This window comes from Tetrao urogallus, assembly GCF_951394365.1.
Source record: "Tetrao urogallus genome assembly, chromosome: 1".
NCBI classification, from domain to species: domain Eukaryota; kingdom Metazoa; phylum Chordata; class Aves; order Galliformes; family Phasianidae; genus Tetrao; species Tetrao urogallus.
This window is the reverse complement of record NC_136813.1, coordinates 138,480,017-138,492,716: the sequence shown is the minus strand read 5'-3', so window position 1 is coordinate 138,492,716 and position 12,700 is coordinate 138,480,017. Positions and strand designations below refer to the sequence as shown.

General features: G+C 41.4%; 1 protein-coding gene across 1 annotated transcript in view; it reads right to left on the bottom strand.

Annotated features, from left to right (window-relative positions):
• The window catches only part of TBXAS1 (thromboxane A synthase 1), a gene marked incomplete at both ends in the record, with an annotated part of 227,428 nt that extends 214,937 nt beyond the window's left edge, over nucleotides 1-12,491 (bottom strand). The window contains one exon of the mRNA XM_079549659.1: nucleotides 12,394-12,491. Coding sequence (XP_079405785.1) covers nucleotides 12,394-12,491 — 98 coding nt within the window. The remainder of the gene's footprint in view (nucleotides 1-12,393) is intronic.
• Nucleotides 12,492-12,700: the final 209 nt, after the last annotated feature.

The following is a 12,700-nucleotide window of genomic DNA, read 5'->3' as shown; positions in this document are numbered from 1 at the left end:
CTTGGCAGTCACTGGGATTTCTACTGACCTTTTCTTGCTGCTCCCTAACATTTCTGGAGCAATTCCACAAATTAAAGGGAGTTTTAGACCCTGTTTTAATGATACATTTCAGGCAACAAATACCTTATCAACACTGTTTCAGTCACCATCCAAAAGTGTTGATCTAGTTAAAACAAGCTCTGTTAGCTCCCATTTGTTAAGGTAGAAAGATGGGCTTTGAGCTGCACCAGGTATAGCCCATCTCCTCCCAGTAGCATAGTGGAAACAGTGTAAGTTATCCATCTTGCACTACAATTAATTCAATAAAAACTGTCTTAGCAGACTTATCTGGATTCAGATCAGCTCTGTCTTGGAGAGTGACCCAGTGCTGACAAAGGTAAGAACACGGTCTGTGTGCCCAAATGACAGATACTGGAGTTGTGAACACAGGCTGCAGTTTTTCAAAAGCGCAGAACGTATCAACCACAGGATGAAGATATACAGGACTAAACCAAGGTGGTGTCATAAAAATACATTCAAGGTCAATAGTGAGCATCTCTGTTGTAAAAGTTCTATCGGTTTTACCCAAGGTTATTTCCTTGGCTGCCAGAAGTCATTTGGCCAGAGATGGAATAAGGGGGCTTGCTTTGAGGACTTAGTGCAATCTACCCAGGAATCAGCTCCGTTCTGTTTTTCTGCTTTTCTTCAAAGCTGTTTGTTCCTAGTCACTTGGTACCTATTTGTATACATAAATACATATGTATACTTTATATGTCTATACATACATAGATACATTGAGCCGGTTTACATAAAAACCTTTGGGAGCTTTTGGGATGAGAAGCCAAAGTGCTTTACATCAGTTCTAAAGCACATTTTATTAGGAAACCAGAGGAGGTGTTGCCAAATGTTATTGCATCCACCACCACCACCTCTGCTAGCTCTAAGTTCCTCCAAGTCTCAGAGGCCACTGATTATGTATAGCAAAAAAACAGCCCATTAACTTAGCAATTCTCAAACTGTTATCACCTTTCCATGCCTCTACAAGGACAGATACTACTTCCCCAGGCTCCAAAGTGGGAACATCTGGCTTAGCCATCCTCTCTCTGTTCATGTGGGAGGAGAAGAGCAGCAAGATGCTGCTGAGATAGGAGTCACCTACAGCTGCCCCTGTCAGGGTCCTGACCTGCAACTATTCCCAACCATGTGAGATCTCACCATGCACTCTCTCTGACAGCTCCTCATTCTCATCAGAGCACTCTCTGCTCCCTCATGCCTGATCTCCCTCCCTCTGTGGCTCTGAGGGTCTCACTCATAGAATCATAGAATCACTCTGATTGGAAAAGACCTTGAAGATCAGTCCAACCATAGCCTAACCATACTAGCCTAACAATCCTCCGCAAATCATGTCCTTGAGCACCACATCCGAACACTTTTTAAACACATCCAGGAATGGTGACTCAACTACCTCCCAGAGGAGCCTATTCTAGTGCTTAACAACCCTTTCTGTAAAGAAGTTTTTCCTTATATCCAACCTAAATTTGGCCATTCACAAATCACCCTGTTTGCCGAACAGAAAGCAGCAAAGCAAGAGGTGTCATCAACCACATGCCTTCAATAGGCCTGAAGAGGCCATTTCTCATGCCTTCTGCCAGGCTCATTCCCACAGCAGGCTTGTGCCCAGCCACAAACCACTGCAGCAGTAAACAGGAGCCCCCAAGCAGCACAGGCATATGCAAGGCAGCAAACTCAAAACAAGCTGTACCATCATCTCCTCATATCTGTAATGCACTCAGACTTCTTCCTCATGCTGCCATGGACAGTAGTCTAAACCCACTCTGAGTGAAGACACAGCCACAGTGACTGCAGAGCTCCTTCATCATCTCCCCTTGCGTTGCTGAGCTATATGCTATTAAACAAACATCTCACCTCTATGAGTAATCTTATTATTATAGGATTGTAAAAGAATTTTATTTTATTTTTTAAATGATGGAGCTGGCCACTGTCCTGGAGGAAACCTGTGTTTTGCACACACAAAGGCACACACGTATTTCATATGGTGCAGTGCAAGCTGCACAGAATAGAAAGCAGCTGGAAGAAAATGGCTATAGAGAAACAGTTCTCTTGGGCATCATCTGTTGATTTGTTTTGTTTATAGAAGGAATGAGATTTTTATCTCTGCTCAAAATATAAAATGCTTCCATAGCACTGAGATCACTGCTTGGCTATGCTCTTACTCAGGAACGTAAATAAAAATGGGGGGAAGGAAGGAAAAAAGACTTTACTGCACAAAAGCCCTGAAAATGTCAAAATTAAGTAGAAAACTGTCCATCAATGATACAGTCCCAGGCTTGGAAGAGGAACTGAGTCACTAGCTGTCATGGAAATGAAGTCCTCCTTGCAGGGCTTGTTAATTGCTTGCTTCCACTAAAGCTGAGGATACAAGTGACAAAGTACCCAATTCCCAGGTCTCAAATTGTAGCCTGCACCCTGGCCAGGATGAACGTCCTTACACTCACTGTAAATATACCAGCCCCTATGAGATTCATGGCCTACGAAGACACAGATTCTTACAGTATTTTGACCATTGTGTGCCCAGATAAGTATTCAGCCTCCATCTATAAACTTGCTTTGGGGAGGCCCTCATTCCTCTGGGTCTCGGTGGCAAAGATCAGATCAACTCTTTCTTTCAACAACAGGGGCTCTATGTCCCAAGAGAACAGACAGCTGGCTTTCCACTCCAGTTGATATCATTTCCATTCATACTAAACAAAAGTCATATCTCAAGAAAGAAAACAAATTGTGGAAGCACTAAATAAATTAACTGTTGTTAATAGCTTTAAACTACTGAAAACCTAACCTACATAAGTACAATGTGTGGTACCAAATATGTGAGAAATTACTTAAAGTTTAAATACTTTTAGTAGATAAAGTTTTAAAATACAATTCTAAAGTCCAAAAAGTTTCAAGGGTTGTTGTCATAGCAAGGAAGAGTTACCTTAACGCTGCCTGATCTTGACTCTTAAGAAGAGATGAGAGCGGGCCAGGTGCATATCCAGAAATGAAGGCTCTGAACACAACCTCCTGAGCAGCCCTTGCTTTGCTATCTATAGGCTGGATCTGAATGCCCTTCTGGAACACAGAAGATGTTTGTTCTCCTTAAAGTTGAATTCCCTCTTCAACCAAGAGAGACTGCTGAATTCTTCAATCAAGAATCCCACAGTCAGATATTGCAGTACCTCAGAGACATGAAACAATCCAGAATGCTGGTGCTTTACTCACTTAAATCTATCCTGATACAGACGCTCATCTTCTCAGTTTTCCTTCCATGAAACCTATACTGAGGTCTCTCTCAGAGGGATTGCTGAATCACAACTCACGATGAATATTTCTGCAAATCTTAAAATTTAGCTTTGTTAGAAATCTCTGGAGGGGACACAAATCACACTGATATTTTAAGAGTTGGAAGAAGGCCCTTGCAGTCCTGGTCACCATTTCCCCTCTATGTCCCTCATGCTAGTATGTAACCTTCCTCTTTAGTCCAGTTCCTTTAGCTGTTCCTTCCTCTTCCCAGAGTAGCTATATTTCAACTTTTTCCCACATTTCAAACCACGTGCCTCCATGACCTCTTACAGCTCTACTAAGAGGGTGTTTACATAAAAGCTCTTTTGAGTTTTTGAATGAGAAACACAAATATACATGCACAGATTACATCAGATTTATTGCTACTGAATAAAGTAAAAGAATACTTTGAGTTACAGGTTCAAAACTGCCAATAGTTCCCATCCAAGAGCATTCATAGGATGCTATCACAAGAGGAGCTCGTGATCATACCAATTACCCATCTCCTCTGAAGTCCACTGTCTTATCATCCTTCCCATACATTTTCCCAACAATTCCCATACAATTCCCAACAATTATCACTATTAGCTAAAAGGAACCATTCTTTCTAAGAAGTCTACTTCTAAGAAAGCAGACTTGTCATCACAAACATGTGGTTACGGTCCCATGCCCTCCTAATCCCAACATATATCTCAGTTCAACTTCTTACTCCAGCCTCAAGTTTCTGAAACATGCTTGGCCTCAACCTGTAACAATCTTCTTCCACTTCATCTGGATGGGCAGCTAGCTTCTTTTCCTTTACAAAGAACAAACACCAAACCAATATAACTGTTTTTCCCTTTTCCCTGTGTATTGCTTCCTTAGTAAACTGCCCCTCACAACCCCACAGGTTTCTGCAGAGCCATTGACGAAGCTGGTAAGGAAAGAAACTACCAAAGAAATGGATATGGACAACCTCCTTTACGTTAAATGGCCCCTATGTGAAAATTCTCTGTCTTCTATGTGAAGATCGCTGTCAACTTTCACTGTTGCTTCAGCCATAGAAAATGCATGTAAAGTAGATAATAGAATTTTTTAAAAATTGTCAACATTTATTCAACGGCCCATGAAAAGAGAGAATAATGAGATAGACACTGACCATCATTTTCTCAAACTCATTCACTATTCCTGTGAAAGTGAAATAAATACATTTCCAGGTTCAAATTGGAAAACACTTTCACCTCTCTCTGTTGGTTATCAGCAGTTGGCACACAGTGAGCTCATGGAACAGTAAACTTTGTTTTTGACAAAGAATAAAAGCAAAGAACAAACCTAGAGAGATAACAGATAGGGAGAGTATCTAAAGCATTCAAATTCAAAGGGGAACTGATAAAAGACAATGTATCAATAATATGTCAATATTATATATTAAAAAAGCTTTCAGGCAGCTTCATTAAATATCATATAAAATCCCATATAGCAAGACAAGGAAGTCAAAAGCATTAGTTACCAGTGAGCCAGAAATGAGGACAAAACACACCCAAAATTGATGAAGGTTGATGGACAAGCAAAATGAAATGAAGAAGAATACAAACAGGTGGGGAACCAACTCTTTGAAATGGTTGATAACTGCAGGGCAAGGGGAAATGGTTTTAAGTTGAGAGAGGGGAGATTTAGGTTGGATGTCAGGGGGAAATTCTTTACAGAGAGAATGATGAGGTGCTGGAACAGGCTGCCAAAGAGGTTATGGATGCCCTGTGGTGTTCAAGGCCAGACTGGATGGGGCCCTGGGCAGCCTGGTCTAGTATTGAATGGGGAGGTTGGTGGCCCTGCCTGTGGCAGGGGGGTTGGAGATTCATGATCCTTGAGGTCCCTTTCAACCCTGGTCATTCTGTGATTCCGTGATCCTTTCTTTTAATGAAGGAAGTAGTGTTTAAGGAGGCAAGAGGAGGGGGAATGTAGATTTACTTTTCCGCACTTTGAGGAAGCTCTACCTGTCAAAACCACCCACTGATTTAACTTTCCATTTAAGCAGGAGCACAGCCAGGCTTGCAGGAAACTCACTGTCTGAAAGACATGAAGTGACAGGTCTGTGCCCCTTGGAACACAAGAGGACGCAGAATTGGCTCCTCCAGTACAGGTCTGCCAAGAGGAGTTGCTGATATGCTCCCTTGGGGCTCAGGGAGAGCAGAGCTCAATGCCATTTGGTGCAGCAAGGACAGAGTGTTAAGCACCTCATATTCCTCATGCAGTCAGTAGATGGAGGCAGGAGCTCCCAGAAGTTAGTTCACAGCACCCAAAACTAGACTGTGATGTGCCTGCACATTGCCAAAATAAACAAATCACCTGCCCCAAGACAAAGAGCAGATCAGAAGCTAAACCCAACATCCGAGTCCAGGAGAACTAAAGGATTCACAGAGAGAGAGAGAGGATTCCCAGGCAGAAACTGCCTAGCACAGAGACCAGAGCAACTCCCCTCTCCTGCCTGTACAACCAAGCCCAACCCAGAGTCCATTCCAGTCCTCCAGGAAAAGAAAGCAGAAATGAGACTGCTTAAGGGCTGAGGTTAACTCCTGTCACCAGCAGCACTTGTGCACATTAGCCAACTTCACAGTTCATGGGCTATGGTCCATTGGATGCTACAGCTGCAAGTGATGCCAGAAGATAAAAATATGCTTGTTTCAGGAAATGAAGCTAACTTACTCTTGTAGGTCTACCTTAGCCTACAATTAACACTATAATCTCCACGCACTAAAATCCAATTGTGCTTAAGGGATAGGGAATGAAAATGTTTAGGAAAAACAAAGACCATGAGAAGCAAGTAGGCTGGAGATTGAATCCTTCACAGAGTTTTTGGGGGTAATGCACTTCTAAAAAAGAAAAACAAAAAACCTACAACCAACAGGCACTTGAGGGCCTTCAAACAAACACTGCTGGACACACAATCTGAATTTTAAAAAACTTAAACATAAGAGGGCCCTTGATCCTGTAGTGAAGGGCAAGCAAATAAAACCAAAGTTGCCCAGACTGAAGCCTGAAGCTGCAAATGCAGTGATAGGAAAATGTTTTACCTCTCTCTCTCTCTCTCTCAAAAAAAAACAAAACAAAACAAAACAAAACAAAAAAAAAAAACAGAGAACTCTGTTTACTTAAAAGAAGCATAATCAGGGCAGTGAGCAAACTTCATTCTGGATGATCAAATCTACCTTGCTTTCAGAGGAAGAAAGCATTTAGTCATTTGTGGTATGGCACTTCTCCAAACTGTAATTCAGCAGTTTATTCTGCTCCTTCTCAGGCTCACCTAGAGATGCTTGATTTAGCTGAAAGGGGAGGCCGTGTACTGCACAGCTGTGGGATCAAATTATGTTTGACGCGTTAGTGGGAATTCCAGATTTGCTTGATGTAAAGCTGCGTGACAAAGACTATTGGAATCTGTAAGCTTTTTCTGTCATCAACAGCAGTTTGTTCATGTTTCCTGTTGAGTCAGATCCTTCTAGCTTCCATAATGGGCCATTTGAATAAAGGGGAGCAGAACGACTTCCAGTGACATAATGGCCATTTCAGGAAAAAATAGCTGGGATTAATAGAACAGTAAAAAAAGAAAAAAAAACACAACTAAACAACTTCCCTGCTTTCTGCTCCTGTGATCCTGATGCAGGAATAAACTGAGAAACTACCAGGTTGTAATATGGAAAGACCCTGCTCCTTTTCAGGCTCACCCAGAGATGGTCAATTTAGCTGAAAGAGAAGGAACCACAGAATTATAGCCTAAACCTGAAGTCAGCCACCGCTGTGGGAGGGATGTGCAAGATGAAAAGAGTTCAGCAGGCAGAGCTCAGTGAAAATGCAGCCAGAGCCCAGCTGCAGCCAGGAGCACCAGCCCTGGAGCATTCCACGTCTGTGCAGTCGTGCTTCCTGCCAGCAGGTGAAAAGCTTGCTTAAACTTCTGAGGATTGAGATGCCTCTGTGATCTCCTCAGCTCAATGAACCTGACAGGAGAGCAGAGCAATTCACCATTAGGGATGGATGCTGGAGCTCCGTAGCCAGCCTTGGGTTTCTAGATACAGAGGACCTTTGATGGTTGTACTGAGAGCTGAAATAGCTTGGGCATACATGTTCACAACTGGCACTTCTTTCAGAAAGGATCTTATATGGGATCTTCCCAGAAGCCTTATCTGCATGTTTTAGAGAGAATAATCTGCTCACCCTATATCTGCACTCAATTCATAAGCATAGAGCTCCAGTGATCAAGCATCTTTTCAAATACTGAAATGTTTAAGAAGAAGAAATTATGTGAGATCTTGTTCCAGGTGGCATCTTGTTTAAAAAAAAAAAAAAAAAAAAAAGTATTTGATCTCAGTTTTGCATAACTCAAGTCCCAAAAGTAGCAACTTTTTGCAAAATCAGAGCAAAGTTTTTGTTTGGGACAGGCATTCATAAGCTTTCTCTTTCATACTGCTTCCCAAAACCACAGATGTGAAGCAATGCCAAAAAAGCAATAGTATTGTAGTCACCAGTATCAAAAAACCTGTATCCTGAAATTAACTTAGAAAAAGGTCTACTACAGACATCTTATCTACTAATGAACTCTTAATACATTGTCCCCATGTATAAGCAACCCCTGCATCTAAGTGCATGCAAACATCTGAGCATAAGGAAAGGAATAAAAAAAAAAAAAATAGACTTCTTTTTCATTTGTGGTCATCAGAGACAGCAAATACTCTGTGTCAGAACTGACATGTTATGCAATGCATGAACAGTGCCTTGATCCAGGGAAACCCAAATTTCTCATTCTGTCTACATATTTCTGTAACATAAGTGATCATAGCACTGAATTAATGTAAAAATGACATCTTTATGAACAATTTAGCTTTTCAGAAACAGACAAGGACATTACCAGTATATATTTTGCTATGCTTGAAAGCATGTAATTAAACATGGATCTCACAAACATAAACAAACACCTCCCATCCAACCTCCAAGTTTTGAAAAAAAAACAGGTTTGTTTAGACAAGGGGTTGATAATCTAGTTTGAACACAGGTATCTGAATGCTGTGACAGCTTCTTCATAATGCTAAGTTTATGGTACATTAAACTTTAAAGCAAAATAAACTCCTGCTTTCATTTTATCAAATATCTTCCCAGGCAGCAAAAAGAGACAAAGCGATGTTTGCAGCTACAACCAAGCACGGGATACCCTGCTCGGGAGATCTTTGAAATGAAAATGAACAATATGTTGTAAAGATACACTTTTCAGTCGAGAATATCACTGGGATTTGTAAATGTTAACCTCATTCCTCCCTTAAGTGTTTGTTTTTATTTCATGCCCGGAAAAGAACCCTGAGTTTCACAGAGATTAAGCAAACAGAGACAGCAGCCCCTGGAATTGAGGAAGAAAGTGCTCTTAGAAGAAACTGCTCTGATAATCAGCTTGGCTAGTAGAAATCACAGAGGGTGGAAGCAACACAGACATGAGATTTTTTATTTTTTTTAAAGAGTGCTCAGTGTTATACCTCTGATATGTACTTGCCATATATTGTTGGCTTTTTTATTGTCACTAAAGCAGTATTTTCACTGTCTATCACAATAATAAGGAGGCAGCAGCAGCCATTGAAGAATCCATGGTATGAGGTCTAGGGGAAGAGACTTGGACCTACTGATAGCAAGTGCTAAAGATGGGGAAGGAGCAGACAAGTAAACCCCATAGGAGTAGAAGTGAGCAGGCAGACCTGAGCAGCTTATATTAATAGAAGACAGAAAAAAAGCAGCTTCAGGTTTGTTCACCCCATTCCAAATCTGAAGAGACTGTGTACCCAAGAGATACTCTGTACTCTCAACATTAGATGAGCTGACTTGAATCTGCTATAGGAAGAGGCTTTTTAAGGTCATGTGGAGGATAAACAGAGATTATAGGCTCTGAATTAAGGTTGACAAGACACATTATCAGCATCATCCTCATATTACATTAATAAAAACATAAGAGAAATCAGGTGTGCTGTTAGACAGTGTTCTACACAGAATTACTGGCGTTCCTGATTGTACTGTAAGAGGCAGCCTAAATAAATGGCCAAGTCATCCAAGTTTCCTCTTAGGACCTGTATCTGTTTATTTTTAAGCAGCTCCTACCTTTCCCAACCAACCCCTACTTCTCTCCCCATTTCATATGACCTCACCTTATCCAGAAATGTGAAGAAATTGGTCTTATCACAATTTAGCAAGATACCACCTGTCAGCTGAACTGTGATTAATCACAGCTGGCCTTACAATGCACACACTAACAGCTACAGAGGCTTAGCTGATGGGCAGCAACTCAGGGGCGGCATTTAAACCTCCAAGTAATGCCATTCACAAAATTCTTGCTAAGGAAATAGCTCAATAACACAGCAGTTGACATCACCATGTTACAATGCTAGTGTACGTTAGGTCTACCATCTCTTTTTTCAACCTACAACTGCATTTTGTTTAGCCTGTAAGCCTTTCAAAGCAAAAGAAAAGTGGACAAGCTGCCTAGTCTTTGTATTCACAGAATAGTTGACACGCTACAATCCTGATCAAACAGAAGCTACCAGCATCCCAAAACTTACAACAGCAAATATTAATACTTCCCTTCTCCTATGACTGCCATTCTGAAAAGTTACAACGTTGGCAGAATAAAAAAGCCTCCCCCAGAAAAGAGGTATTCAGAGGTTATTAAAAAATGAGAGTAAGGCTTAGAATGGAAACTTGAGTAGTTATTACTTTATTAATACTCCCATCACAGATTAAATTTGTGCTTTCTAACTCCTAGAAGAACGACACAACTCCGCATGCAACATGGTTGTAATAAAAAAAAAAAAGACATTCTCTAGAATTAGGGACCTGCATTTTATTAGCAATCTTTTACGTACTCTTTAAGTAATTCCTTGAATCCAAAGTCTCAACTGTGAATGAAGTAGGCTGCGAGCATGAGTTGTTTTTCACTCATTCACTTAAATGGAGCTTTGATATGGGAAAAAAAAAAAACTTTTATAAAAAATAAACTGTCTGAAAGTCTGAAAAATAAGCACCATTCGTGTAGATGTGCTTCAAGACTTATGTCTTCACTCACTGCATTTTACTGAAATAAATGGATCCAAATAGCTTAGTCAACTAAGCAAGCTTACCAATAGCTCGTGTACATTGCCCAACGTGTTTAATTGCAAGTTTCAGAAACAGCACCAGCTCCTCCTTGGAAGAGTGACCTAAAGGCAGCTGTATTTAATAAACTACCCTAAAATCAACTTGCATCTGCAGATCAATAGGATCAGTGACAGGTTAGGGCATAAAACACTTCCCTTCATAAAACTCCAGTTTCCTTTACACAGCACCTTCACAGGGTTCATCTTCAGCCAGGAAAAGAGAAACAAGGAATGGTGTATCCCTACTCTAGGGCAATTTCCCACCTCACCCCTAATTAGACTTTATGAAGCTTGTATGACAGTTGACTGCTCGCGGCTAGGAGCCTGGTACAAGCTTGCATTTAGTCTGCCTTTAGATCCAAGTTTATTTATAGAATCATAGAATTGTTGAGTTGGAAAGGACCCTTAAAGGCCACCCAGACCAACTCCCTTGCAGTGAGCAGGGACATCCGCAGCTAGATCAGGTTCTGTAGAGCCCGCTCCAGCCTGACCTTGCATGGACGTTTGCAAGGACGGGGCATCCATCACCTCCATCAGAGCAATCTGTTTCATTTATGTTGAGACAGAATTCAGCACAGAGCTTCCATGCCTTCCTTTCTACAGGAGGGCCTTTCTTATAAGAGTCTTTCCTAAAATGAAGCACAAAGCAAGGCTCTGGAGAAGCATGGATCAGAACACAGTACATTTGTACAGAGCACTTCTGTGCCTTCACAGCCCTCAGCACACCTTGACATTTAAAGCATGGAAGTACCAGGCTCTTCTAGCCATCTCACAGGCTGCCAGAGCTCACCAGACCTTGTGCTGCATTTGAGAACCATGGCTCTCCCTCTGGCCTCTCTCCTCCTATTTGAGCTCATGCAGATCTATGGGTCAGCAGCTAAACAGCATGGATTTACCAAAAGATCTAGTGTTGCCACTGTTTTTCCAACTAAAATTCAAAGGCAGTGGGACTTGGACCTTTGTGATGATTTGTGCAGATCTTAGGAAGAAAACTGGCTTGCTCACCTACCTGAGATGGCAATGTACATCAAAGAGGGAATTGATTTGGCTCTTCTCAGTCTCTCTAGACTCTCCCTTGATATGGAAGCGGAGCAAAGTTTGATAGGATTAGAGAATCAAGAAATGTGTACAGAAGTGATCCATCATTTACACTACTAGAACAATTGTGCTGAAATCATGATGTCATCATTATTCTTTTCTAGATCAGTTCGGGATTTTCTTCTGAAGTTCTTCTTCTCTCACTGTTTCTGAAACTATTTCTTGAATTCACATAGGAATGAGAAAACACGTGACTAAAAAGCAGGGTTTGAGGTATCTAGTGAAAAGAGTCAGAACAGCATTCCCAGATCAGCTACTTTAATTTCCAAAACAGATTATCTGGACTGGGTTGTGTTAGGTACTTCTTCCCTTCATCTCAGCATAGCTCATTGTTATGCCTACTGCACTTAACATTAGAATTGCTGTTATTCTGGTTTGTGTCCATTACTCAGTGTGGAAAGAACAAGGGAAGAAATTCAAGCAACAGTTAAAGTGTCTGTAAATTTAAACCAAGAAACCTGGCAAAGGTCAAGTGTGCAACGTAGTGCAAAGAAGGGTCCAACAACACCCTGTGACAAGAACTCAGTTTCTTTGTGATCAGCATCAGTGTTCCTGCAGCCTAGAGAAATTAATAAGAAACCAACAGTAATTAAGTCCTCAATTTTTATGACAATTTCAGTGAGCATTTGTTGGTAAAGCACTCAAAAGAAAGTCTTGCAAGGACAGAACTCTGTAAAAAGCAATGTGAGTTTCGTAAGTTTGTATTTCAACCTCCACACCCAAACCAGCATGCCCTTTGCACCCCTTCCAGCAAGCCATCTTCCAGTTGCACCTTAAAAATAGGAAGTCTCTGTAGATGTTGGGAGAACTTCAGCAGGCCCCTTTTGCCTTTACCACTTACCAGTACAGAAGAACCACGAATACCACCAGTAAAGCCAGGGTGACTGTTGTACTGTTCACTTCTGCAGAGGCAAATGCCAGGAGATCAGAGAGCTCCATTTTCCTCCAGCACAGCACCGGCCTTCAGTGCTGCAAGCATGCACACAAGGGAAAGTCTCCTCAAGAGCTGATAAACCTCCCACAGCTATTTGAATGACATCTGCAACAAAAACAGGAACCAAGAGAGCAAAAATACATCGAGTCAAGTATGAACTGCAAACCTTTCCTGTTCTTATCGACTGCACACTCAGAGAGAGAACTTGAAGGTT